At 41.9% G+C, this 27,699-nt stretch overlaps 1 protein-coding gene across 1 annotated transcript; it reads left to right on the plus strand.

Moving 5' to 3' along the window:
- Positions 1-9,851: 9,851 nt before the first annotated feature.
- LOC147229476 (integrin alpha-3-like) lies at positions 9,852-27,638 on the plus strand. The gene is made up of 27 exons (XM_086154936.1): positions 9,852-10,009; positions 11,278-11,405; positions 11,917-11,999; positions 12,204-12,340; positions 12,424-12,530; positions 15,349-15,441; positions 15,684-15,743; positions 15,828-15,981; positions 16,067-16,260; positions 16,358-16,446; positions 16,527-16,660; positions 17,695-17,772; positions 17,871-17,938; positions 18,813-18,949; positions 19,912-20,049; positions 20,386-20,483; positions 22,344-22,512; positions 22,688-22,771; positions 22,877-22,956; positions 24,655-24,732; positions 24,819-24,921; positions 24,996-25,172; positions 25,658-25,825; positions 26,219-26,329; positions 26,434-26,532; positions 27,195-27,320; positions 27,457-27,638. The coding sequence occupies exons 1-27, from the start codon at positions 9,852-9,854 to the stop codon at positions 27,565-27,567; spliced, it is 3,162 nt and encodes a 1,053-aa protein (XP_086011062.1). The 3' UTR covers positions 27,568-27,638.
- Positions 27,639-27,699: the final 61 nt, after the last annotated feature.

Raw genomic sequence — 27,699 nt, forward strand, 5'->3', positions numbered from 1 at the left:
TGGCGAGATGGTACTTGGCAGCATCCTCAGTGTTGAAAAAGTAATTGAAACCGACTCAACTGAAGCACCGTTAGCAGCATTGGACCAACATCAGCTGACACTAGTCTATCCTCGTGGCATCCTCCCATCGACCTCAGGCACCTAGATGAGGGACAAGAGAAAAAGTAAAAAAAATACAGTTTGAAGAAGCTGGAGCTTTCGCAATGATATTGGATGCATAACGAGCCTGCAGATGTCATTCATCCTTACTGATGAAATCCCTGTACAGAGAGCATACTCAGCAATTCCAAAGCTATTATTCAATGAGGTCAAGGAGTATGTGCGGAAGTTGATGTTGAGAGGCTGGATTGTGAAATCCAAGTCCTCAAGTCCCCAGTTGTCTATGTCAGAAAAAAGGATGGCAGCCTGCGTCTATGTATTGACAATCACCTATTGAATAAAAAGTCCTGATTGACATCCACTTCCCAGGATACAGGACCTCAAAGACACACTGGGTGGCAATGCCGAGTTCAGTATCCTTGACCAGGGGAAAGCCTACCATCAAGGATTTGTCGCTGACAGTTTATGCAATCTCACCACCTTCAATACACCATGAGGTCTCTACAAATGAGTTCATATCCCATTCGGACTCCCCAATGCCCCAACAGCATTTCAGCGGAGCATTGAGGAGATGGCCCACTTGAGACGAATGTTGCATCCCATATCTCGATGACTTTGTTATGCAAAAACATTTGAGGAAGATGTTGAGACCTTCTGCAAGGTCCTTCAGTTTCTCCAGCATCATGGAGTGAAAATGAGCCCTGACAAGAAGAGACAGGTATGTGAGCAGGCAAGAAGTCAGGTGCCTGGGCTGTCTCATGTCAGCAGATGAAGTCAGGGTGGACCCACGTGACCTTGAAGTGGTGCGAATCCTAACATGCAAGACACCACAGACGGTTTGTGAAGTGAGGATACCTGAGGTATTACGGCTTGTACATCCAGGATTTTTCCAGGATCGCAAAGCCATCTATGAGTTGCTCCAAATTAGGCCAGGGGGAGCCCGAACTCCTACGGATGTCCGATTCGACCGGCCTTTCACGACATAAACTTATGCGTCAAGCCGGGGCCCGGGAGCTGTTCTCTATCACCGCCAGGATGGAAAGCTGTGAGTCGACGGTTATTGCTCAAGGACATTGACACTAGCCAAACCCATTTACCACCTACACAGAAGAAAGTTGGAGTTCCTCATATTGAAATGGGCATTGTGTGAAGGATTCCAGGATTACCTGTACTGTGCTCCCCATTTCACTGTGTACACAGACAACAACCCACTGACCTATGTCATGAGTATGGCAAAGCTCAACGCAGTCGGTCATTACTTGCATAAGGTCATACCAGGAGTAGTCTATCTATATCTTCAAGAGTCACTTGCTAAAAGTATACATTGTCTGTCCTGAAACTGGGGAAAAGCAGAGGAGAAGGACACTGCATCACAGCATTGTTGGTGAACAATTTACCAGTTGAAGTCACTCAATCTGACGCCAGACCTATAACTGGAAAGACAAAACATTTAAGACAATAACCTAAGAGAATCTGAGATGCTCAGAAACAAACAGGCAGACATGATAACAGTGAGAATGATTCAGATGATGACAGTGGCTCTGGATACTGGTTAAGGATACCTGTAGAAAGAACTGGGAAAAGACCTGGTACCCACCATGAACATGTCACCATGGGCAGAGAGAATTCTGGCTGAGAACCAGGAACCGTAAAGAAAGGACCTGTAAAGAAGGGAATGCATGCAATACCTGAATACTTACCAAATTCTGCTGAAGAGAATCAAGACAAAAAAAAACCTACTGAGACCCACTGGACCTGTGGGAAAAGATGGAAATGATGGGTACCAAGATGATGATTTTGAAGCTCAACTTTCGACCTCTCCTGCAAAGCACACTCACTTGGAGGTTAGAGGGTCTGCTTGTGAGAGAATGTCACACCGGTTTCTCACGTACAAGTAATTCAGTGAACCATCAGTGCAGCCATATGTCCCAGTTCACTCAACAACAGGACACATACCGCTATACTCGAATGTCATAAAGGCACCTCATCATGCTTCATCTTCAAACCCATCCAAGCCATACATTCCGCATATTGGCATGCCATATTCACAAGCGATCCTGTACACCCAGATACCAAACGTACCACATATTTACCAAACACCAGTCACCTACATCATAACCACAATGTTTGCTTGTTGAAGAGAGATTTGAGAACCAGAAAGGTTCAGAGCGAGGAATGGTTAACCCTCGTGCGATCTTAACATTGTGTTCACTCCCCTTGTCCTACGGGTCAAAAATGACCTATAAGACAATCTTTGTACCCTAGTGGTGTACAGCCCACATGGAAACATAAACAAAAAAGAAGTATCACTTTTTCTAATTATGGGGTCTCTTTAGGAAAAATCATAAAATTTCAAGTTGGAAAAAAATAGGTTAAGGTGTTTTTTTCTACAGCTAAACATGGTAGTGGGTCACTTTTGACCGGCAAGACAACACAAGGGTTAACTGTTGAGATGAAGATTTTCGGGAATGTCAGGAGACATTCTTTTTTTTATTTTTTATTTTTTTCGCTTTATTGTCAGACAGTGTATGATGCCACTAACGTGTAATCACATTTGTGATGGGGTTTTTTGGTTGTAAATTTAAAGGTAAATTTAATAATTCATGTTTCGATTTTTGTTTCCAATGTCTAGACTAGCTGTTTCTGCCATGCCTACACTGTGGTGTTGCGGTTGGTACATCAGGAATAGTTGTGGTCAGCAGGGGAGCAGTGTGGCACTCTGCCTGGTCCCAATACTGTCTTATGTCTTTGCAACAGTGCGAGTTGCTTCAGGGTCTCCCTCTTTCTGCGGGGCTGATGAACAGATGTGAAGTTACCCTGTCTGATTCATTTCTCCTTTTTACAGGTTGGTGAAACAGTAATCTGAATTAACAAACTGAGGGCACTATTTTAACATATTGTCTGCTGAACACCCAGAAAATGACATTGTGCAAGAATGTAATTGTGAGACTAACAGAGTAACACGATTATTTTGATTGATGGTGCCACTCTAATGTGCTCAGTTACGTCAGTTGAGTTTGAGCATTGGCTCAACAAACGTTCTTGTTTAATATTGTTAGAAGTGTAAGCGTGTTTAAGATGATAAATTTTGTAGTGGGTAAAAAACATGCAGACAGTTAAAACTGTTATTTCATGTATTAGAGAGATGTCAAAAGTTAGAAAGTAAATTATTTCACATGCTTCGTAATGGTTAAGAATTAGATAAAAGTACTTTGAGAGAGTAAAAGTTAAAGGACAGAGCTGTTAAGAGCTATCTGTAAAAACATAGTAGAAGCTATGTTTTATTCCAAGCGTAGGAAACAACCCAAAAGTGTAACATGGTTACTTCATTGTGGTTTATTGAATCAGCACAAATAATCACTCAGTAAGTAGACTGAACATGAAAATGGTATTTCATTTTGGGGTAACTGAACCAACACAGTTAGTAGAAATGGTAGATTTGCTGATGTTGCAGTATAGTCTCTGTCGTCTTAGTATACTGTGACGATGTACAGGTGAGTGTATGGGCCATGTAAAGATGGAGTTATATATTGCATTTGTTCATTTGTCTTTCTGCTGAGTGGGGCTGATGAACAGATGCAAATTTACCCTGTCTGATTCATTTCTCCTTTTTACAGACATAAGCTGTTCACACGGAGCCAACTGGTACCTGTAACATATGTTTGGGATAACCTACCTTTGTGAGCAAGTTATCTCAGTAATGAACATTAATGAAACAAAGCTGCGCACAAAGCTCACACATAAGCAATTAACTGACATTCTGAAATTGTCTGCTACTCAGGACATGATGACTGATGTTGATGTACTTGCAGAGCCCTAAAGATACCATTTATATACCATGTCCTTCTGTATATACTACTCACACCGTACTGTATAGGTCATGCCTGTGCACTATGTTTATATCTTGTTTATTATTATCCTGTGCATACCCCGAGCTGAAAATTGTCACTGTGCTTGCACAATGACAATTAAAAATCTTGAATCTTGAAACTTGAATCACTCTGGACTAATCACCAGAGTGACATTCTGTTGACCACATCAAATCCATTATTGCCATCCTGCGTATAATACAAGCAATTGTCTTCACAGTCCCTTGCTATTAACTGCCAATGCCTTCAAAGACCTTCTGTTGGTACTCCAAATTCATCCATCATCTGCCGCTTATCCTGCACTCAGGGTCGTGGAGGATGCTGGAGCCTATCCCAGTCGTAATTGGGCGAGAGTCGGTGTACATCCAGGGCTGGTGCTAATCCAACATATGATTTTAATTTAAAGTTATTGTCATCATAATATTTTTGATGTCTAAAAATGTGGAACTGATAAGTCAAATCGGGTGTCATATTGTCATTGATGATCAGCTTCATGGCAGGGAAACATTGTGAAAATGTGACTAAACTTTAATGATCAATATCTAGAATGACATTCTTGATCCCTTTATGATTGATCTGCTCAGTTTCACTGGTCCAGGACTTAATATGACAGAGAAGTTGATAAAAGAACATTTGCAGACAATATTGTGAGATGGTGATCTGTCGTGAGAGCAGGGAGCAGGTGGAGGGAAATCTAGAGGTGGAGGTATGCCTTGGAGAGGAGTCGAAAGAAGATCTTTATTGGGTTTCTGAGGCGAAATATCTTCAGGGGAAGAAAGTCAAATCCAGTTGCAATGGAATATTTTAACAAAGATGAGATGAATGAAGGTTAGCCATACAAAGACAGGATACATGTGTGTGAATGAGAGGGACCCAAGTGGAAAGCTCACAGGGTGTGGATAGAGAGAAGGGAGAGGATTTTAACCCTCATATTATGTTAAGGGTCAATTTGACCCATTGGGTCAATGGGTGAAATGGGTCAAATTGACCCTTAACATAATATGAGGGTTAAGTACTTAGAGTCAATAGAGGCAGCCAAGTTGGAACGGGTGTCAAAGTGTCACTAATGAGAGAGGGGTATCAATCTGATTGAAAAGAAAGGTGAACAAGACAGAGGTGCGACCAGCATTGCAGTCGCATTGAGGTAAAGACAGGAAGCAGAGCTGGAGGTAGCACAGATGAAAATGTTTGATTGGGAGTGACGAGGATGGATGAGATCAGGAATAAGTCCAGCGGACACACAGCACATTTTAGTTGTTCTGGAGAAAAAGTCAGATAGGCCAGACAGAGATGGTTTAGAAGGATGGTGAAGATATTGGAGGAAGGTTGGAACTGCTAGACAGGAGTCCTAGAGGAATACCAAAGAGGAGATCTATGGATGGACTGAAAGAGAACAATGACGTATTTGGCGTGTGAGAAGAGGATACAGAGGATAGGGTTAGATGGGGGCGGATGATTCGCTGTGGCGACCCCTGAAGGTAGCAGCAAAAAAGGAAAGAAGATGAAACCAATAGAAGAGAAGCAGCCTCAAGCAGCACTATGTTTTGGAATATTTTTTCCCCATAGATGTTTATTCTGTAGCGGTTCTATAACAAAACAAAGTTCATAAGCTCAAGTTATCCACCTGTCAGACTGATGACACATGTTAATGTTTCAATACCAAAACAGCTGAGTCTCTCTCATGGGTTGACAAAGAGGTGCAACACGTCATGGCTGGGAACTGAAAACAGATCAGACATGGTCTTTGTGTGTTTCTGTGCTTGTGCAGGTGAGTCCTTCACACCTACACTGGAATTAATAGTGATGAGTATGGTGATGCATAATGGGAGGACTGCCTCGGCGAATTCAGAGACCTGATCAAGCCACCTGAGCCAGTTTGTGAATTAACACCAAAATACCCAGTTGGAAAGAAATCCAAACGGTGGTCAAGGCTGCCAGAAACAACTCAGCACCTGGACCTAATGGAGTACCTTACCTGGTGTGCAAGAGGTGCTCCAAACTCCTGCACCGTCTGTGGAGGATCCCAAGGGTGATCTGGAGGAGGGGGTATGGGTTCCCAAGGAAGAGAAGTCAACTTCCATCAAGCAGTTTAGGACTATGTCACTGCTTAATGTTAAGGGGAAGATGTTTGTTTGTATCCTTTCGCATTGGCTGTCAGACTACCTCCCAAAGAACCAATACATTAACCCCTTGTGCAAAAGGGTAGGATCCCAGGGGTACCAGGGTGCTTGGAACACAGCGAAGTGACAATATAGCTGATCAGAGAGGCTCAAGGGGGGAAAGGAAACCTACTTATGTGAACGTGTTGCTCAGTGGTAGAGCGCGTACTTCGCATGTATGAGGTCCTGGGTTCAGTCCCTGGCATCTCGACTGTATGTTGCTGTGGATAAAAGCATCTGCACAATGACTCTATTCTATTTATACTTTGGTGGGACCTAGCCAATGCATACGGCTCCATACCCCACAAGCTAGTGGAGGTGGCGTTGGAGAGGTACCTGTTCAAGGCAACTCAAAGCACTCATGGATTATTTTAATTCCTCTTCCCTCAGCGGCAGGGAATCTTCAATCTTTGTAGTTACTGCTAACAGCTAAGACAATTTATATTTCATTATATTTCTTATTCTTCCTCCTTTCCACTATTGTCTATTACTGTTATGTTTTTACTTGAAACTCTGGCACAACAATTTCCTTCGGGATTAATAAAGTTGTTCTCATCTCATCATCATCTCTTTCTCATTATTATAACAGCTTTACCTGAGATTTACCTCTGGCATAGTTACATCTGAATGACATCGACTAGAGAAAGGGATCATCACTGGATGTACCATTTCAGTGATACGCTTTGCCCTGGCCATGAACACGCTGGTCAAGTCTGCCGAATCTAGTCAAGTCTTTGAGTGCGGAGGGCCCAAAACCAAGTCCGGAATTGCTCAGCCCCCCATCAGAGCATTTATAGATGATGTGATAGTAAAAATGTCAGTCCCAGGATGCAGATGGATCCTTCACAGCTTGGAGAGGCTCACCATCTGGGCCTGAAGGGAGGGAAAGTGACTGACCGATTCCACTTCTCACTAGGAGGTACACAGATTCCATCAGTCACAGAGAAACCTGTGAAAAGCCTGTGGAAAACCTTTGACTGCTCCTGACACCGTTTCCATCAGGGCAACTAATGAACAGCTGGAGTGCTGGAGAACTACAGTTGATAAGTCAGGTCTCCCAGGAAAATTCAGGGCATGGGTGTACCAGTATGACATCCTGCCCAGGATACTGTGACCATTGCTGGTGTATGAATTACCCATCTCCGATGCTGTTTGGGGCTACCCAGCAGGCTAAGCAACAGCCCTCTACGGCAACAACAACTAGCAGACTCTACCAATCAACAGCCTCTTTGCTCTTTGATCTCCTCTGTTGAGGAGATCATGGTTGCCAGAGCGAGGGAGGTTCTCCAGTATAGGGAATCCAAGGACCCAAAAGTTGCTCTTGTTGGCATCGAGGTGAGGACTGGCAGAAGGTGGAGGGCTCAGCAGGCTGTGGACCAGGCAGAAGCACGGCTGTGTCACAAAGAGCTTGTAGGATCTGTGGCAACCGGTCGAGCAGGACTGGAGACCATACCGACAACCCATCTTAGCAGGCTCAAGGACAAGGAGAGCCGGGTCCAACTCGAAGTGAGGGCTGGAGTTGAAGAGCAGCGTGCAAGCCAGTGGGTGGGGTTGAGGCAACAAGGCGCTTGGACCAGATGGGAAGAAGCCATGGACAGGAAGATCTCATGGCCTGACCTGAGTGGGGCCACAACCCTCAGCATCAGAGTTCTCAACCAGTTCATCTACGATGTCCTGCCCAGCCCTTCAAACCTCTTACTTTGGGGAAAGGTCAAAAACCCAGCATGTCCCTGTGCAAAGGAAGAGGAACTCTGGAGCAAATCCTCAGCAGCTATCCTAAAGACCCGGAGATGGCTGCTATTGCTGGCGCCACGACCGGGTGCTGAAGGCAGTTGCTGAGTCCATCAATGCTGCTATCGCCTCCAGCAAGCACTTGAAACCACCAAGGCGAACAACCTCCTCCTCCCCTCAACAAAAGGCCCAAACAGGTCTCCTGGGGAGAGTAAAAGACTGGCCGCCAAGGGTGGGCCTGGGGAAACAACGGAAGTTTCCTGAAGACACCATGGCAACCAGCCTTAGGCCAGAAGCAAGTCATCATGTTGGAGCTGACAGTGCCCTGGGAGGAGAGAATGGAGGGAGCCAGTGGGAGAAAGAGGGAGAAATACATAGAGCTAGTGGAGGATTGCCGCACACAGGGGTGGCGTGCACGATGCCTTCCCATTGAGATTGGGTGAAGAGGCTTCACAGGGAAGTCACTCTGTAAGGCCTACACTCTGCTGGGCATCACGGGTGCATGCAAGAGGAGAGCCATCAACTCAGTTTCCAAGGCTGCTTAGAGAGCATCATGATGGCTGTGGATACACAGGAACAAGGAGTGGGTGAGCATTTCTTGGACACAGCCAGGAGCTGATCACGCCCAGTCAGGTTACCTGGGTGAAGGGGGCTGATGTTGAAAGACCCAAAACACGCCGTGACTCCAGTTACTATCACTCATGACCAATGTGTACAAGATTCTGCATCACAAGATATATCCAATAACCAAAAATCTCAGCTGTCTAATGACAGATCTTTCTGGAAATCAGAAGGGTATGATCAGGTAGAATGATCAGGAATTTAATTACAATGACAGGAAGTTGGAGGAAGAAAATTCCAAGAGAAGGGTAAATGTTTTGACATATGTCTGCTAGGTCCTTCTAATGATGTGGGGACATTTGTCTGTGGAGACAAAGAGCTAGAGGAGAAGCAGGACAGCGTCAGATCATTCAGCACAGCATTGGATTACAATGAAAACACCTCATTAGCAAAACATACGTTTGATGAAAAATACAAAGATCAGACCAAATACATAATCGAGCACATGACCAAAAACATGTTGAAAGGTATCGCTTCGTTATGACAAACAAAAACAAACAAAAAAATGTACGCACACAAACACGTGTCCAAACACAAGGAAAACACAGTGGTGTGTAGAGACTATGAAGGTGCCCTCACACAGGCGAAATGTCCTGCATCCATTAAAGTGTGTGTGCCTGTCTGTTTGTGCGTGTGCACGCGCGTGTGTGTGTGAGAGAGTGAGAGGGCGGGTTAACACACACACACACACACACACACACACACACACACACACACACACACACACACACACACACAGACATGATTTCATTTGGCGTCTTCACAGGCAGAATAAGAATGAAGCAGGCGGAGAGACGAGGTGGTTCAGAAACTCGGGGTCTCAGAAACCATTCTGACAGCCTCAGTGGAACCAGCCAGCGTGAACTTCACAGAAGAACAAGCTTCATTACCCCAAGACAATAAGGTCTGAATATCCTCTCTTCAAATTAACTATTCCTACAATACTATACAATTGTTTCTGTCATGTGTGGGTAATTCATTGCAAATTTAAGTTTGAGAGAATTTGGTGCCAATTCACCAGTTGGTTGCCTGCGAATAGGAGGCAAATCAAAATTATTGATTATTCACTTTTTAGGAAAATTTTCATTCAATTTGAATGCATTATATAGTCTGTCCATTGGATACTAAGCAGGCAACTTTTTAAATCCTATTTTTAAATACAATGCGACCAGATGGTGTTGACGTCACACAGTTCAGATTCAGTGTCAATCTAGGTTTTGGGATCAGTTTGTAGGTCAGGTGGCATCACAGAGTCAAAAGTTATTGTAGATAGTCTATCACACAATGGCTCTCTTAAATCATAGGGCTAGAGTCTGACGGTAAACGGCTGCTTCCTACCGTCCCCTTGAATTTTGTTTACAGGTGTGTCTCCATGGCATCAGGTGTACGTCTGCTGCTGAGTATGTGTGCAAGTGTATGCACAGCTTTTAACGTGGACACATCATTCCCACTGCTTAAGAGGGGTGAAGACGGAAGTTTGTTTGGATTGTCAGTCGCAATACACAAAGACTTGAGGACGGGCATGCATTTGTGAGTACACACATGCTCACACCAAAACAAATGCAGATAAACCTGTAATATTGTGTCAAAAATGTCCCCACAATGTTAAAACAAGACCAAAATCTGTGTATGTTTGTATGTGTGTGCATTGCACCTTGTCAATGTGTTTCATGTGATCCAGATGTGAACAGAAGAACCTAAACGCACTCTATTCCAGTAAAAGCTGACAGTGGGTCTTAAGATGATCCCGACAAATCACCTCAAAACCCACAGCAGGTGGGTTAAAAAGGATCTAAGAACTGAAGCCTAGGCTTGATGACGCTCAAGCAATCTTAAGGGGGTAAAAAAAAATCCCTAAAATATTTGATATGATTTAAGGTGGATTTAAGGGAAATCAATTTCCATTATAATACAATGTATCTTGGATGGATTTACATAGCTGACCCCCCCCCCCCCCAACCCCCCAAAAAACAAACATTTAAACCAACCACAAAATCAGAACACCAAGCTTACCGTCATTCCTGGTGAATTATGTTAAGTTGTCTGTGTATCCCAGTGAGCGTGCAGGTTGTTATTTCGCACAGAGGTCATACAGGGGTCACCATCTGTTTGGTGACACCAACTCTCTTTATGGCCTTGAAGTGGATTGACTGAAATGATACCTTCAGATTTTATACATAGTGTCTCCAATCTGTCTCACCAAAGCACCCTCCCTGTAATTCCCCAGGAGCAAAACTAATAGCAGAAAAAAATAAAGTGAAATAAAATCATCGACTCATCAATCAATAATCAATAACCAATCGATAACAATCAATAAGTCATCCATAACCCACTTTTACTCCAAGTCACAAATCCCCATGACTGACATTTGTTTCACAATGTTTGCTGACGATGTGATTCTTCAAATCATGAATCGTTTTTTTTCTATCCAATCCAATAACCTGATTTTTAAACCAGAGACCCTTTTAAAATGTTTTCCCTCTAATGTTAATATTGTTGAGTATTCCTGGTACTTCACTGAAAACGTTGAAACCTCCCATCTGTTGGAAACGCATTGACTTGGATGAATGTCGTGAAAGTGGTTTCATGTCTTGGGGAAATATTTGCCTTCAGTCATCAAGCGTAATGAATATGGAGTGGTGCATGTGTTAATTTACCTTTAACACTCATTTGTTTATTGTTAATTTATTGAAAATGGCTGTATCCCCTAAAAAATTGTAAGAGTCCTAAAAATGGAGGTTTGGGAATTCAAATTTGAGGTTGTCTTAAATATGGTTTTGTCCCCTGATATCTGACAGGCTATTGGTCGGAGCCCCCAGGGCAAGGTCAGAACCTCAAGTTCCAGCCAATCGAACTGGAGGCGTATTCAGCTGCCCTATCACTGCCAGCCAATTAGACTGTGGGAGAATTGCACTAGTTGATCCAGGTGACAGAGCTTACAAGGATGTTGTGTGGGAGGTCTGAATGTCATGTCAAAACAAAGGTTTATGTTCATTGTCTGCCAAATGTAGGAGACAAACTAAAAAGATGTATATTCTTTTCAGTTTTTATTGAAGTTTCACAGAAGCCCTACCTTAATGTTTGAGTCAATCAGCTTAAGACAGAGGGAAGATCCTATCACTGTTGCTATTAGCATTAGCAGCTGACAGCCCTCTGATTCTATCTACTCTGTTGCATTACGGGCCCACCATCACTCAGAGATGTCACATGCACACACTCACACACATACTCACACACACAAACATACATATATACGCACACATTGACTTGTTGCCATAACTGTTGTGTCCCAACTGACTGAAAACTATAATAGCAACCGCTGATGCTTGTTTAATGAAATTGTGAAACAAAGCAGGAATGTACACATAAGCTCCCCCTCAACACAAACAGACACACAAACACACACACACAAATAGACGCCTCTCTTTTCCTTCAAGATCTGAAACCCGAGGACCTGGTTGAAGATATGTGGCTTGGCGTTTCCATTGCAAGTCAGGGTCCTCCAGGGGGGCGGGTGCTGGTAAGTCTGTGTTCCTATTAGATGATTAGCTCAAAGGTGTAGCTTCAATACTCCATTACAATGCTTCCTTCAGGTGTTTATGAAAACAAATAATTCTTTGGGATGATCAAAGCTTTTAATCCAAGCATTATTACACATCACGGCTAACAAAACGAGTAATGTAACAACATAACAAATGTGCTCGATGTCATGCTACCTCTATAGGCATGCGGGCATCGCTTCGTGAAGTTGTATGGGGCATTCAAACTCAAGCACATGATCGGACGCTGTTATCTTCGCGGTAACAATCTCCAATATGACGACTCTGCCTTTCACTGGCAGAACCCAGAACAGACCTGTAGGTGGGTTGATATGATCAAGTCACATAACTGGGTCAGGTAAACCATGTCAGGCCCTGGTTCTTGTCTGTCTCTTGTTTCTGCAGCCACCTGGGTGATGTCAGCGGAGAGGTTATGTGTAACATGGGGATGTCAGCGGCCATCACTCAAACCGAGGTCATAGTGGGATCACCAGGGAGCTACGAGTGGCAAGGTTGCAGTCACTTCAACAGATGTGTGAAGAAACTGACTGGGGCTTTTTCCCTTTGACTTGAAATAAATTACACCCTATACATGAATGTCATACTAACCAGCCTCAGAGCAACACTGGCCCGTGTCTCCCCAAGCCTGCCTTGGGGGGGGCACGGAGCAGTGTCTCCTTAAGCCGATCCCAAGCCCGGATAAATGCAGAGGGTTGCGTCAGGAAGGGCACTTGGCGTAAAACTTTTGCCAAAACCAAACTTGCGAGTCAACCATAGCCATATCATACTGGATCGGTCGAGGACCGGGTTAACAAGGACCGCCATTGGTACTGATGACCTACAGGATAATTGGGCTACTGTGGGTCGAAGAATAAGAACAAGAGGAAGAGGAGGAGTGCGTGTTCGGAAGCAGAGAGAGAGGAGGAAAGGAAAGAGCCTGGGACTGAGAGTAGGGACTTTGAATATCGAGACTATGACAGGAAAAGGTAGAGAGTTGGTCGACATGAAACAGAGAAGGAAGGTGGATATACTGTGTGTCCAGGAGACCAGGTGGAAAGGCTAGAAGCTTAGGAGCAGACTTTAAGTTGTACTATTATGGTACTGACAGGAAGAGAAATGGAGTAGGAGTTATCTTGAAGGAGGAGTTTGTTAGGAACGTTCTAGAGGTGAAAAGAATGTCAGATAGACTTATGACTCTGACACTAGAAATTGAAGTTGTGATGCTCAATGTTGTTGGTGGCTATGCCCCGCAGGTGGGATGTGAATTTATAGAGAAGAAGTGCTGGAATGAGTTAGATGAAGTGTACAGAATATTCCCAGAAATGAGAGAGTGGTAATTGGTGCAGACTTCAATAGACATGTTAGTGAAGGCAATAGAGTGGATGAAGAAGTGATGGGCAGATTTGGTATATGGGGTAGGAACACAGAGGGACAGATGGTGGTAGATTTTGCAAAAAGGATGGAAATGGCTGTAGTGAACACCTTTTTCCAGAAAAAACAGGAACATAGGGTAACTTATAAAAGCGGAGGTAGGAGCATGCAGGTAGACTACATCTTGTATAGACAAGGTAACCTGAAAGAGATCAGTGACTGCAAAGAAGTTGTAGGTGAGAGTGTAGCCAGACAGCATAGGATGGTGGTTATGACTCTGGTGACAAGGAAGATGAAGAGGACAAAGACAGCGCAGAGGACAAAGTGGTGGAAGCTGAAAAGGGAGGAGCGTTGTACGGTTTTCAGGGAAGAGTGGGGAAAGGGTCTGGGTGGACAGGGTGAGCTTCCAGATGATTGGACAACAACAGCTAGTGTTATCAGGGAGACAGGTAGAAGAGTACTTGGTGTGTCACCTGGAAGGAAAGTAGATAAGGAGACTTGGTGGTGTAATGAGGAAGTGCAGAAGTATATAAGGTTTGGAAGTGTCTTGAAGAGGCAGTGGTGGATGTGCAGATTTTCAGTAACTATAGAGGGATAATGTTGATGAGCCATACAATGAAGTTATGGGAAAAGAGAAGTGGAAACTGGACATAACAGCAGTATGCCTAGAAAGAGCACTACAGATGCAGTATTTGCTTTGAGAATGCTCATAGAGTAGTACAGAGAAGGCCAGAGGGAGCTGCATTGTGTTTTTCTAGACTTAGAAAAAGCATATGACAGGGTGCCAAGAGAAGAGCTCTGGTATTGTATGAAGAAGTCTGGAGTGGCAGAGAAGTATGTTAGACTGGTGCAGGACATGTATTCTAGCTGTGAGACAGTGGTACAGGGTGCTGTAGGGGTAACAGAGAAGTTCAAGGTGGAGGTGGGATGTGCCATCAGGGAACAGCTCTGAGCCCCTTCTTGTTTGCAATGGTGATGGACAGGCTGACAGATGAGGTTAGACAAAAATCTCCATGGACCATGATGTTTGCAGATGACATTGTGATATGTAGTGAGAGCAGAAACAGGTAGAGGAAAATCTAGAGGTGGAGGTATGCTCTGGAAAGGAGAGGAATGAAAGTTATGAAAGTTAGTCGGAGCATCACAGAATATATATGTGTGAATGAGAGGTACTTGGGGGGACCGGTGAGGCTACAGGGAGTGGAGATCAAGAAGCTAGAGGATTTCAGGTACCTAGGGTCAACAGTCCAGAACAACAGAGAGTGTGGAAAAGAGGTGAAGAGACGGGTCCAAGCAGGTTGGAGTGAGTGGAGAAAAGTGTCAGGGGTACTATGTGATAGAAGACTATTGGCCAGAATAAATGGAAAGGTGTACAAGACAGTGGCGAGACCAGCAATGCTGTATGGCCTAGAAACTGTTGCAATGACGAAAAGACAGGAGGCAGAACTAGAGGTTGCAGAGATGAAGATGTTGACGTTCTCTTTGGAAGTGACCAGGATGGATAGGATCAGTAATGAGTCTATCAGAGGAACAGCAGATGTTTTGGAGAGAAGGTCAGAGAAGCCAGACTGAGATGGTTCGGTCATGTACAGAGGAGGGATAGAGAATATATTGGTTGACGGATGCTGGAATTGGAGCTGCCAGGCAAGAGGTCTCGAGGAAGACCAAAGAGAAGATTTATGGACGTAGTGAGAGAGGATATGAAGGTAGTTGGTGTGAGAGAGGAGGATACAGAGAATAGGGTTAGATGGAGAAAGTTGATTCGCTGTGGCAACCCCTGAAGGGAAAAGCCGAAAGAAGAAGAAGAAGACATGAATGCCACATTAACATTGAGAAAAGTCTAGACAAACATTATAATTAAAATTTCACTGTGCTATTTGATCTCACATGCTGTAGGATTCTACTCTTTGAGTCTCAGGACTTAGGACTGTGTGTTGGTGTTTCATCTCTTCGTTACAGGAAATGTGCATGTGTCTTGGATGAACCCAGATGACCAGTTTGACACACGTAGGATATCGTTCACAAACGTGCAGCAGAGAAACATCTACATTGGTAAGACACACCCTTACAACATTTCTATCAATATTAAGACAAAACGGCTATCAAAAAATGCTAATCAATCATCCCAAGTACCACCCACTACTACCAGAAACAATAGTTGTGATGGTTTTGATAACAGCTATAATTGTTATATGATATATATACATATATAGGTTTCATTTGTTGTGCTTACAAGACATATATTCATATATACAATAAGATATTACATGAGTGAAATAAACAATTCTCTTCAGGATACTCAGTTACCCAGGCTCGTCGTCTCCTGTCCCAGGATGAAGAAACAATTATCACAGGTACCATATCAATGATCCAATCAGCTAATTGACAGACTGACTAATGGACTAACAGTCTGATGTTATTGATCTCTGATTTCCCAGGGGCTCCCAAGGACACCAAACAGGACGCTCGCGGCTCTGTCCTGCTGGCCATCAAACGGGGCAATCGGCTGCTGATTCAGCAAACACTGCGTGGTGAACAGATGGGATCCTACTTTGGTAATGCTGTGGCAGCTGCTGACCTTGATAGTGATGGGTAACCAACATAATATAATCACTAAATCAAACGTTAAACCCTAAATACAGAATAGAGTCATCTAAAGTTCTTTGGCATCCTGCAGATGGTGTGACCTGCTGGTAGGTGCTCCGTTCTACTTCCACCGCCAGAAGCAAGAGGGCGGGGCTGTGTACGTGTACATGAATTTGGGGGGCAAGTTCGAGTCCCGGCCCAGTGTGGTCTTGAGAGGTCCAGCTGGATCTGCATTTGGGATGGCTGTCATCGCTGCTGGTGACCTAGACCGTGATGGTTTCCAAGGTGATGATGACTTAGCAAGGCAGCAATGATTACACAAACATTTCATGTTACAATGGTCTGTGTGTGTGGCCTGTTTTTGCATGTGTACATCTTGTAGACTTTGCGGTTGGAGCTCCATTCCAGGGAAAAGGAAGAGTAATGATCTGGATGGGTGGGGCAAGTGGCATTTCAGTGGAGCCGAGTCAGGTGATACTCCTGTGGAAGATTTTTTTGAATGATGTGACAATCTTTGCTTACCTGTGGCGCCGCACATTCACTTCCCGCAGGTGATCCAGGGAATCAGTGTCTCTCCAGAGTTCAAGACCTTCGGCTTTTCTCTGGCCGCAGGTTTAGATGTTGATGGAAATGGACACCCCGACCTGCTGGTGGGCTCACTGGATGACACCGTTGCGTTGCTTAGGTAGTTCTAAGTTCTGATCATTTTTATACAATTAATACAAACATATTGCAAATGCAGACTTACTATACCCACTTTTAAAGGAAGTACCACCTGGCCTGTGACTAAAAAGTTCAGTTTTACACTTGGCACACAGTATTGGCATGATGGGTGAGAATTACTGTTGTCCACTGTTGACTGAAATACATGCAGTCCCATGTTCTTCAACATGCTGCTTCCTTACAACTCACATTGGTCCCATGACTGTAGGTTGAATGCAACGTTTCAGATGCATGACTATCATTTTCCAAAATCTGTACCTGCTTTATTCACTTGTTGCACTTCCAGCTAATAATAGTGGAAGTTAGTTGGAAATAATTAATTAAATCAATAGTAAACATTCTGTTAAGATCGTACTGTTATTGCAATGAGAAAGCTAATATACATCATTTTTAACATTATAATAATAAAATGATGTATTTAGCAATATATCATTTTATTATTAAAATGTTATTTATCATTATAATTGCAACATTTGTACAGGTTGTTCTTATAATGACCTCTTTTAAACATGGAATGTTCTGTTGAATCATTTACTGATACCAAACAGCTATGTCTTTAAAAACTGACCAATACAATCATGAATCTCTATCAGTGTGTTCACAATTTTTTCAAGTAAACAAACAAAAAAAAACATCAGAAATAGGAGTAATGCTAATCATATGACATTCACACTAATATCAGGGTTTGGCAACACTGTCAAGTCCTCCCATGAATTGCTATATCCCAATGAGAAATTTAGATGGGCCTTGGATTATCTGGATGAAAAAACAGTATCAAATTGTTCACATTTTTTTTTTATATACAACAATAAGCCCTGTTGTTTATCTTTAATTATTTGTAATTTTTTTCTGAAGATTAACAAACAGAATGATGAAAAAAAAGAGAGTAAGTGAATATCAAGGAGAAATCACTTGATAAAACATTTACTGCTGACCCATCATGAGTGACAGATTGATACCATGATTGGTTTATTGATTTCCTGATATGTTGTGTAGGTCCCGTTCAGTCATCCTACTTAACCAAACCCTCCTAGTGTCTCCAGATGTTGTGGACCCAAATGACTGTGAATTCTGGTGAGATTTGAAAGCTCACAACTGCTAACATGGCAACAGACTAGCAAACTCACTGTGTATGTCATGTGTGTGTGTGTGTGTGTGTGTGTGTGTGTCAGCATACAGGTGGAGATGTGCTTCTCCTTTATGTACAGTAGCGGGAAGATGAGTGACAAAGATAACGTCAGTGAGTGGAAACAATGAAACAAAGTCCCCGTCTTAACATATATTTTACAGGAATGCCTTGCAATTCATTGTATGTCCTGCTGACATTCATTTCCCTTCCCACCTTCCAATGTGTGTTTGTGTGTCAGTGCAAACTCTCAGACAATATGCTAAACTGATTGATTGAAAAGTCGATTAAATACAGCAGTTAATCAACACTTTAGACAAATGCACGCTCACACTCAAATACGCATATGCACACGCACGCACGCGCACACACACATTCACATTAACATCGATTGACATTGTACCCTGTCCTTGAGTGTCCTGATATTCATGTCTCCTGTCTGCTGTGTGTCTACGTGCACGTCCGTGTGCGCGTGTATGTGTATCTGTGTGTAATAAATCAGACTGAAAAATTGATATTATTATTATGTCTGAGTAATACACTCACAGCTCTGTTTGCATGTTTTTGTTTTCTAGCGCTATCATTTTGGCTGTGTGTGATTTTTGCCTCTGGCCGGTCACTCTCTGCTGGAATGACATCCTAGGTTTTATTTTATCTCACGTCAAAGGACTGATTGTAAATTTTACATACGGTCATTAATTTTCTCATCTGTACGTTAAAAACTAGCAAAGAAATAATGTATTTGAAAACAAAGGAGTTGAATGGGAGGGTGTTACTATCAGCATTCAAAGTCAAGGTGACATTGTTCTAATGGCACACTCACACATGCACACACACAGTGGAAACAGGACACTAGCGCATACACCATAATCCCACACCATCAACACAACAAATACATAAAAATTGAGGAACCTGTCTTATGTCCATTTCACTCAAATACTCAAAAAAGATACAGAAATTTGTTTGTATTTGTTCAATGTGTTTGAAGCCATCTACTTCACTTTGACTGCTGATGTCACACGTCTCAAGTCCCGACTGCGTATCCAAAACAACGGAGAAAGCATCATCTCCGACCACCTGACCATTGGGAGGAATCATTGTGAGTTGTTGCAAGTTGGCCTGCAGGTGAGGGAGGGCTATGTATCTGTATACACACACATTTGTGGACCTTTATATGAAGTTGCATGAGCTTGTTGAATGGTCTAGTTTTGGATTCTCCTTTTTGAGTTTCGCGTTATTCGTTTTTTGGCATTTAATATTTTTCTTTCATTTCAGGATTTATTTTCATACCGTTGATTGGTTTCACCCCTGTGTGATCAGCTTTCCTGCCACAATGTATTTAACCTGTTCAGAATAAGTCAGCTGGGCCACGACATCATTTTATTCACCAACTTCTTTCTGTTTTACCGATTTAGTTTGCACTCTCCCTCCTTATCTAGTTTCAGTTACCCTCAGATCCTCTTAAACCTTCTTGTCTGATCAAATTACCTTTTTTTTTCTATTCCTACCTTCTTTTTCCATTGCTCCAGCCATTTATTTAAACGTTTTACTTTTTTCACTTCGTTCAAGAGTTTTTTTTAATTAACAGTAACATAATGTAACTATACTGCTCAAAAAAATAAAGGGAACACTTGAACAACACAATGTAACTCCAAGTCAATCACACTTCTGTGAAATCAGTGTCCACTCAGGAAGCAACACAGATTCATTTTGACTTGTTTTAAGGACATTACATCAAAGTTGGATCAGCCTGGAGTTTGTTTTTACACTTTAATTTTGAGTGTGATTCCTAATCAGACCTCCATGGGTTGATACAATTGATTTCCATTGATCATATTTGTGTGATTTTGTTGTCAGCACATTCAACTGTGTAAAGAGCAAAGTATTTCATAAGAATATTTCATTCATTTAGATCTAGGATGTGTTTTTTAAGTGTTCCCTTTATTTTTTTGAGCAGTGTATATAACTAATGTGAGACAGTGTTGATAGATAATATGATCTGGCCGTGGTCTAGATATCTTTACCAATTGCAGCCACTTTGTTAAGGAAAATCTGACAGTGTGTGAATTGTTCTGTGCGGTAAACAGAATCCGATCCATGACAAAGTGGAGCCTCTGGTGTTCCAGCTCAATACTTCGCTGAGCCAGAAGAACCCTGGGAAGAAGAAGATAATTCAGGATCTTAGACCTGTGCTGACCAAGACACCACGACCCATCAGAAGACAGGTCAGACAAGAATCCATTTGAAACCAGAAACTGGGAACTAACCCGAACCCAGGTCAGGGCCATCGCAACCAGAAACAAACACCAACTTACTCCAATTAAGTGATAGAATTTGCCCCAGAACCACAACATTACAAGTTAGATTTCACTTAATGAATCATAAATTGCTAGTAAGTGCTGGGATTAATAGAGACACAAATATAAGAAAGGCCATAAGAGTACTCCAAAACAGAATAAGTGTCAAAACCAATCCAAATCTGAATTCAAGAGAAAAACTTTTTCAGACCAAGTTTACCTGCAGAACCCCTGTGTTTCATCTCTGATATGTCTCTCCATCAGATCCACATTCGGAAGGCATGTGGTTCTGATAACCTTTGCCATAGTAACCTGCGGATGATGGCCCAGTTCATGGATGAGAACCAGAGACCCTTCATCAGGTGAGCTCAACACTTAAAGCCGTTTAATGTAAATGACATTGGATGGAAAAATTTGGTCAAATTACTTTAATTTTCTTGTTGACTCAGGACTCAGGGAATGTACTATAGAAAAAATTGTATTGTTTTGGTATAGTCTGAAACCTGAAAATTACTTGGTAATGCAGTTTGGTCTCAGGAAGCTGCAAAACCATAAATGTGATTGAATCTTCCTTTGCATGACCCTAAATTGTATAAAACCAGCAAAGGACAAATGTCTTTTAAACCACCTGGCTACTGATTATGGACCCAGATTGCTACTAGCTACTTGTGGGATTGAGTCTTGTGCTGGAGTTCTTACAATGTTCACCCCTTCATGGACCTGACATGTCTCTGAATTAAAGCCTTAGTGAGTTCTACACCAAAGGACTGTGGACTTGATTTGGAGGGAGGGTATTAAGAATATAGCGCAAGGCATCGGAGAAGGAAAGGGAAAAAAACTGAAAATAAAGTACTCTGATCTTCCAAGTAGGGAAAATGGAGGAGAATTAATGATTCAAGATTGCAGCTTTGGGTCAAGCAGCAAGGCGGATGGAAAACTGCGAGGCTGTTATCAAAAGGACTGTCATATCAGCTGACATATGGAAGATGCCCCATGCAAGGCTAATGGCCAAATAGGACACTTTTCCCAGTCCCCAGAACCTACACCTGTGGTACAAAACAGAGAAATCAGGCCAGCTCTGCCCCCTCCGAGAACCCGACCTGTACAAATGTTGTCTTAACTAAGTCATGCTCAACTAAGCGAAGACAAATACTTGACAAGTGGTCAAAGTTGGGGATGGGGGCGAGTTATAGCAACCAAAAGTAGCGTTCCCTCCTGCCACCAAAAGATAGATGAGTTGAGATAAGATATTTAAGGATTAAAGAGTCAAAACTTAATTGAAGCGATGCGCCTGACCAAAGGCCTTTCGAGTAGATCTGAAACCAGGGGGTTGGGAACCTTTTTGACTGGGAGAGCCACAAAAGCCAAATATTTCTTGATATATTTCATCGAGAGCCATATAGTATTTTTAACGCACAAAAAATGAAATACGTCTTACTTTTAATACGACCTCTGGTGCTGCATGGATTCGCTCGAAGTGCTGCTTTGTATTTGACCGTTTCATCTATGCAATTTTATCATAGCATATTAGACATACCGCAGATCCAAATGCAAATTCCTCTGTCCACGCAGCCTGGAATGCACGGTAATCATTGTCTTTTTTTTCTTTGTCGCAATCTTTTCCGTTACGAGGGTTGATGCGGATAAAGTAGTTGGCTATTTGATGAAATTAATTTCTTCGCCTTTACAATGACCCAGACTTGCTCGGAAGCCAATGGTTTATCACAAGTATTTTAAAATCAGTTCCAAACTGATTTTTTTCTTTTTCAACTCAAAATTGTCTGGGAGCCATATGGCATCACCAGAAGCGCAATGTATGGCTCGCGAGCCATAGGTTCCTGACCCCTGCCTTAAACAAAGCACTTTGATGCTTGACTTTTGTGATTTTCAAAGGTCTTTGCACTTGAAATGAATTTCCTTGTAAGGAGCAGAGACTCGACTTAGATTTTGTGTGATGTGACAGGGACTTCATATAAGTCTTGACTTGATCTTGCCCTAAAGAGCCTTTAAAACATTTTCTTATGGACTTTCTACCTTAAAAACTTTAGAACATCTTAGATGTGAAGTGAATTCCCTCAAGAACTTGATTAAAGGTGTCTGACGGACTATTTCAGATGCTTCCTCACCTCAGTGATGCCACAGCCATCATAAGTTTGATGCCTTGTCAACTTTGCTATCATCCTGGTCCTTTCAGCTAATACTTGCTGCCATCTTGTTGCCAGGCAAAATGACAGTCAAATCTTACTCTACAACAGCAGCATCAGTCGGTTGTTGCTTGAGGTAAATGTCATGAACACACCATCACACGGACGACTGGCAGAAGATGCTCACAACACAGTGCTGAATGTCAGCATCCCATCATCATTGATTTACTCAGGGGTTCGAGCAAAGGTAAAGCTATTTCTCAGGACCCGTATTTGACTTGCTAATTAAGATGACTCAAATTTCAATTAATTTGCTGAAAAACCTGACCTGACGTGTTGCAATGAAGGGATCTAGACTGGACCTTTCTCAAGTATAGACCAATGATTTTTAATCTTTCACTTGATTTCCCTGGTGATTTCAGGGTATCGTCACAGCAGTCGAATGTTCCGTTGACAAGGATGTCCTATTGTGTGAGCTCGGGAATCCTTTCAGAAGCAACCAGCAGGTAAGGAAATACTTGATCACCACTTTAGTACCACAAGTAGAATGTATTACAGACTGTACAATATAGTGTCTAGTAGTTACCCTGCTGATCAACTGTCTCTTGCAGCTTCAAGTCTTGATCATCTTCCAGCCATCTGATATGAGTCTGGACACCAGAGAGATTAAATCTGTGTTGCAGTTGTCCACGTAGGAACAGACACACACACACACACACACACACACACACACACACACACACACACACACACACACACACACACACAAACATACAAATAGAATAATCTTACAACCTGTGCTGTTGCTGCAACAAGCAATTGAAAGCCAAAAATACTATAGAAACATAAAATGTCAGTGTGACTTCCTTATGAAATTTTTATCAAATATACCATATATATGTAATCTTTCTAAAAAAAATTAATTCCAAAATCTGCTGTAAAAAATAACCTAGTCAGTAACTTTATTTCGTAATTTAGTCTCAAAAATATGTTTTATACTTGAAAATTCATGAATCAGAACAGATTCATCAAGTAAAAAAATATGGGTGGAAGAAATTGATTATAATCAGTTCCTTTTCAGAAGATAATGCACCCTCATTTCTTCTAACAGGAGTGACAAATACTAGAAAATGATAATAATCACATGGAAATAAAAATAAATGAATCACCTCATAATCTGACCATAAATAAATTGATCTCTGTGCTGGCTTAAAACACAAATTATTCATTTTATTCTGCCAGTTTAGACTTGCTTCAAAGAGTCTCTGACAGCACTGCAGCAGTACGTGACTCTTGGAGCAGCTCTGGACCACCTCTTAGTAAACTAGTCCCACCAATTAAACCTCCAAAAAGATGTTTGACTTCATTTGGTTAACAATAGCTGACCCTCGCCTCAATCCATACCCAAGTAGGTCAGCTTTAGAGGCAACACACAGATCAAATCAAATAAAGTTGATTAATGTCAATAAAAGGTACCTTCATAAATTAAATGCCTTCTTTCTTGCCTAACATAAATTTTCAAATTGCTTGAGACAGAAAAGCTTTGTTAAAATCTATTATAGAGCATTTGGTCGACAAAAACGGTTAAATACAAAAAAAAATAAAGTTTTAAGAATGGTTTTACCAGAAAAAAACAGCATAATATTGCAAAAAGTCAAACAATGTGACTATGAAAATTATAATCAGATGAAGTGAGTTAATATTGTGAAAACATGTAATATGGTGATTTTATAGATTCTTGGAAGAATTGAGTTTATTATGACATCATCATAAATTTAGGAAAATAACCCTAACCCTGGCTATCTGTTTGGACAGAAATCTGCTGCCATTAATAAAATTAGGAGTATAGGAAATCTTGTCAGAAATCAGCTTCAAAAATACAATACTAAATTAATCTTTTGCACAGTTTTGCAAAGAGTACTCAGATGTAAAAATCACATAGATCTGGAAGAAAATGTATTTTTGGCAAGGGAAGCGGCTGGAAGCATTTAACTATGAAGCTGTCAGTCGTTCAGTCTCTGTGCACTCTCAGGATATACTTTGAGATATAAGATATTCCTGTATTTTGAGGCATTTTTCTTAAATTGGGACTGCCATGTCCCGCTAGCAATAGCATGTTCAGACCCCGAATTCAGACGCAATTAATGAATAGAACGTTTGATGTTTGAAAAGCAACACATCTAATAATAATTATAATATTAATAACAGTAATAATGATGTTAAGATAACAAGTAAAATGATTCCAAAGACATTAAATTATCTGACATCTAAGCTGATTATTCAGCTATGAAAAATATCAATACATTGCCTATATTAATACTAATTAAAATGAGTTATGTAAATAATGATCGTACCATAGGATCAATAACCGTTGTCTGTGAGTCTTCAGGCTCAGCGAACAATCAGATTTGCCTCCAGTCTCCGTCTCCATCTTGGTGAAGTTTTCTCTCCAGCCGTCTCTCACTCTGTAAGTGCAGTCATTGTGTACCATGTTTGACACCGACTTTCACTGCTACATCACCATGACAACATCACCATGACAACCCCTGACAGGGTCACTTCACCAGGCCCAGCTCCCTTTAGTGGTCAGGTGGTTGGAGAGTCTGCTATTAAGACAACAGAGGATGTAGGCATCCTGCTTCTCTTCACCCTGCAGGTTGGTCCAAAAGTGTTGCACGATATCGGATGGTTAAAAGACATGCTGATGCACTTCCCCGGACAATTTTACAGGTACACATAAGTGGTAGGCCAAAAGATCACAATGTTAACCTGGGGGTGGAGTTTGATTGGCCGTGGGAGACATCGAGTGGAAAGTGGCTCCTGTACCCAACGGCCATCCATGTGACGGGTACCTCAGAGCCTCGCTGTCATCCACCTGGCAACATCATCAACCCCCTTCACCTTGAGGTAACCAGGGTAAAATCCCTTCATATTTAAGACTAGAATACAACAAAAGTACATACTTTGAGAATAAAGTGCATTAACTTTTTTTCATACCATGAAATCTTTTACTTTTCAACTCAGCAATGTGGAAATATACAGACGTTTCAAGGTTCATTTGTGTACTTTGCATGACTGATGTACTGTACATCACAATGTCTGCTGAAGTATGGACTTTTTAAAGATTTGTTTTCATTCGTAGACTATTTGTTTCATTCCACGTATAGTATATTCAAATGTATTCAAAAGGTGACGTGCTGTATTTGCAAGCATTCCACAAGCATTTGAATTAAATAAATGTGTCTCCGCTCCACTGATCTGACCTTTTTAAATGTATATCCTTCATAATTCCAATTTTTTATGGAGGCTTGAACATGTATTTTAAAGTACAACTTTAATATATTCTGTCTCAGCTCTGTTGACTCATTATCCCAAAATTCATCTTGGCTCAGCTCTCAGAAAAAGAGAAGATAACGGGGAGGAGGAGGAGTCTCAAGGAGACAAAGGAAGAGGAGGAGGAGAGGAGAACAAGTCCAGATGATTCGATAAAGGAGGAGGGAACAGAAAATACTAGACCTGTCCGTCACCTGCCAGCTGCCAGAAAGAAGTCCTACACTCTGGTAAAAACATGTTTGCTGCTTTAAATTTCATCTCTGTGATATCAATTGAGCATTATTTGGAATTTAAATACATTGGCGGTTACCTCTTCATCATAATGCTAAACCTAATGGGTTTTTGTCAGTGAGCCAAGGGAGATGAAATAATTTAAAAAAAATTATATTTCTTGTCTACTTATCGAACAATTCAATATATAATTGGAGAAAAAAAGATTTTATTTGTTATTTTGTTCCTTGCAATGAAGGAAAAGGGAAAATAGAAGATCCTAAGAAAACAAATAGATCTAATAGTGATTTAAGCAAACAATCAGGTTTCTTGCACCCATAAAAATGTGTATGCAAACAAATAAATAGAGAACAAATAAATAAATTGAGCTTATTTATCTGTGGTTTCAGGACTGTGATCATGGTGCAACTTGTGTGAGGTTCATGTGTCCGCTGGTCAACATGAATAACTCTGCAGTGTTGACAGTCACAGCAAGACTGTGGAACTCGACCATGCTGGAGGTTAAGATGCTACTTCCTGTTTTTTATTCACCCAGCATCTCCCACAGGTCTGGCATGTTTGCAGGCTACAGCCACTGACGATAAGATTGCCTTATGTGTTACAGGATTTTGGCGATTCAAGGAGTGTATTGGTTCGAGGACTGGCAACTCTGAGGTTGCACACTGACACATCCAGAAGTAGCGTCGAGTCACACAGCACAGAGGTGACAACAAGCTGCAAACACATCATAACTGTATGGCTAGTAAACTGCTGATCGTCGATCCTTAAACCGCATATGCAATGCTAAGACCCTGCTTAGAGGCTAACGCACATCCAGTCAGCTTTCATGGGAGTAATACAAATACAACTCTGTCAAATTGTATTTTCTCCCAGTGTTGAGTATGTTAAGTCATCTTCAGACCAGTCATCAGATGTTGCTGTTGGAAAAGTAATTCTACAGTTCATTCTTCCACCTCACAGCAAGGGACCGTGGTTCAATTCCCACAGGGGGCCTTGGAGACCAGCACATCCTGATCCAGGAAATGTGTGAATGAGAGAGGAAATGGTTGTTTGTCTCTATGTGGCCTTGTGGTCCAAGGTGACCCCGCCTTTCAGTCAATGACAGCTGGGAGAGGCTCCAGCATCCCCGCAACTCTTGTGCGCGATAAGCGGTAGATAATGAAAGAATGAATTTCCTCAGCACTTTCTCCATACACTTATACTGTATCATTTTTTTAAGTCTTAATTGTCAATTTAATTCAGCAAAATGATGTCTACATGAACATATTTCATGATAAAAAATTAACTTTGAGCACTATGGTCACAAAGACCAAGGAGATTTTCAGGTGTTCTGAAAGAGTTCATTACATGGTTCTACTTCTGCAGATACAGGTGGAGGTGTATCCTGAGCTGGGGCAGCTGTTTGACTCTGGCCCACCCATGTGGATTGTGATGCTTTCAGTCCTGGCTGGCATCCTTTTATTCAGCATCATCTGCCTGCTGCTCTGGAAGGTGAACTGACTGTAGCATATTGTTTCACAGCCGCCCCCTCCACCTCATGACATAAATATCACAGTGTAATTTTGTTAGGTTATCATTGCCATCACTATGTCCTGGCTGATAAAAAGTTCACCCCGTTGGTGTTTAGTGTGGCTTCTTCAGAAGAGCTAGCGATAGAAAGGCATATCAGCCCATGACCCACAGAGCCCAGAGACTGAGCCAATCGACTGGTGCTGCCTGGCTGACTGAGGAGCACTGAGCCTGGGCAAAGCACTGTCCAAAAGTCTGCTGTAAGGATCGGATACCCAGCCATCGTTTGATGACTGTTTATTTAACAACTCTTTACAACTCTACATCTAATGACCATTTTCTTCCTTCATTTCATCTCAAA

This window comes from Fistularia commersonii, chromosome 11 (genome assembly GCF_037954325.1).
Source record: "Fistularia commersonii isolate RoL2024-O1a breed Wild chromosome 11, RoL_Fcom_v1.0, whole genome shotgun sequence".
In the NCBI taxonomy this organism is placed as follows: domain Eukaryota; kingdom Metazoa; phylum Chordata; class Actinopteri; order Syngnathiformes; family Fistulariidae; genus Fistularia; species Fistularia commersonii.

What these genes read in the sequence shown, in the direction of transcription:
- LOC147229476 (XM_086154936.1), top strand. Translation starts at nt 9,852, where the DNA reads ATGGCATCAGGTGTACGTCTGCTGCTGAGTATGTGTGCAAGTGTATGC. An exon ending in AGACCGTGATGGTTTCCAAG is followed by an intron (nt 16,261 to 16,357) that starts GTGATGATGACT and finishes TACATCTTGTAG; the next exon opens with ACTTTGCGGTTGGAGCTCCA. An exon ending in TGCTTCTCTTCACCCTGCAG is followed by an intron (nt 24,922 to 24,995) that starts GTTGGTCCAAAA and finishes ACAATTTTACAG; the next exon opens with GTACACATAAGTGGTAGGCC.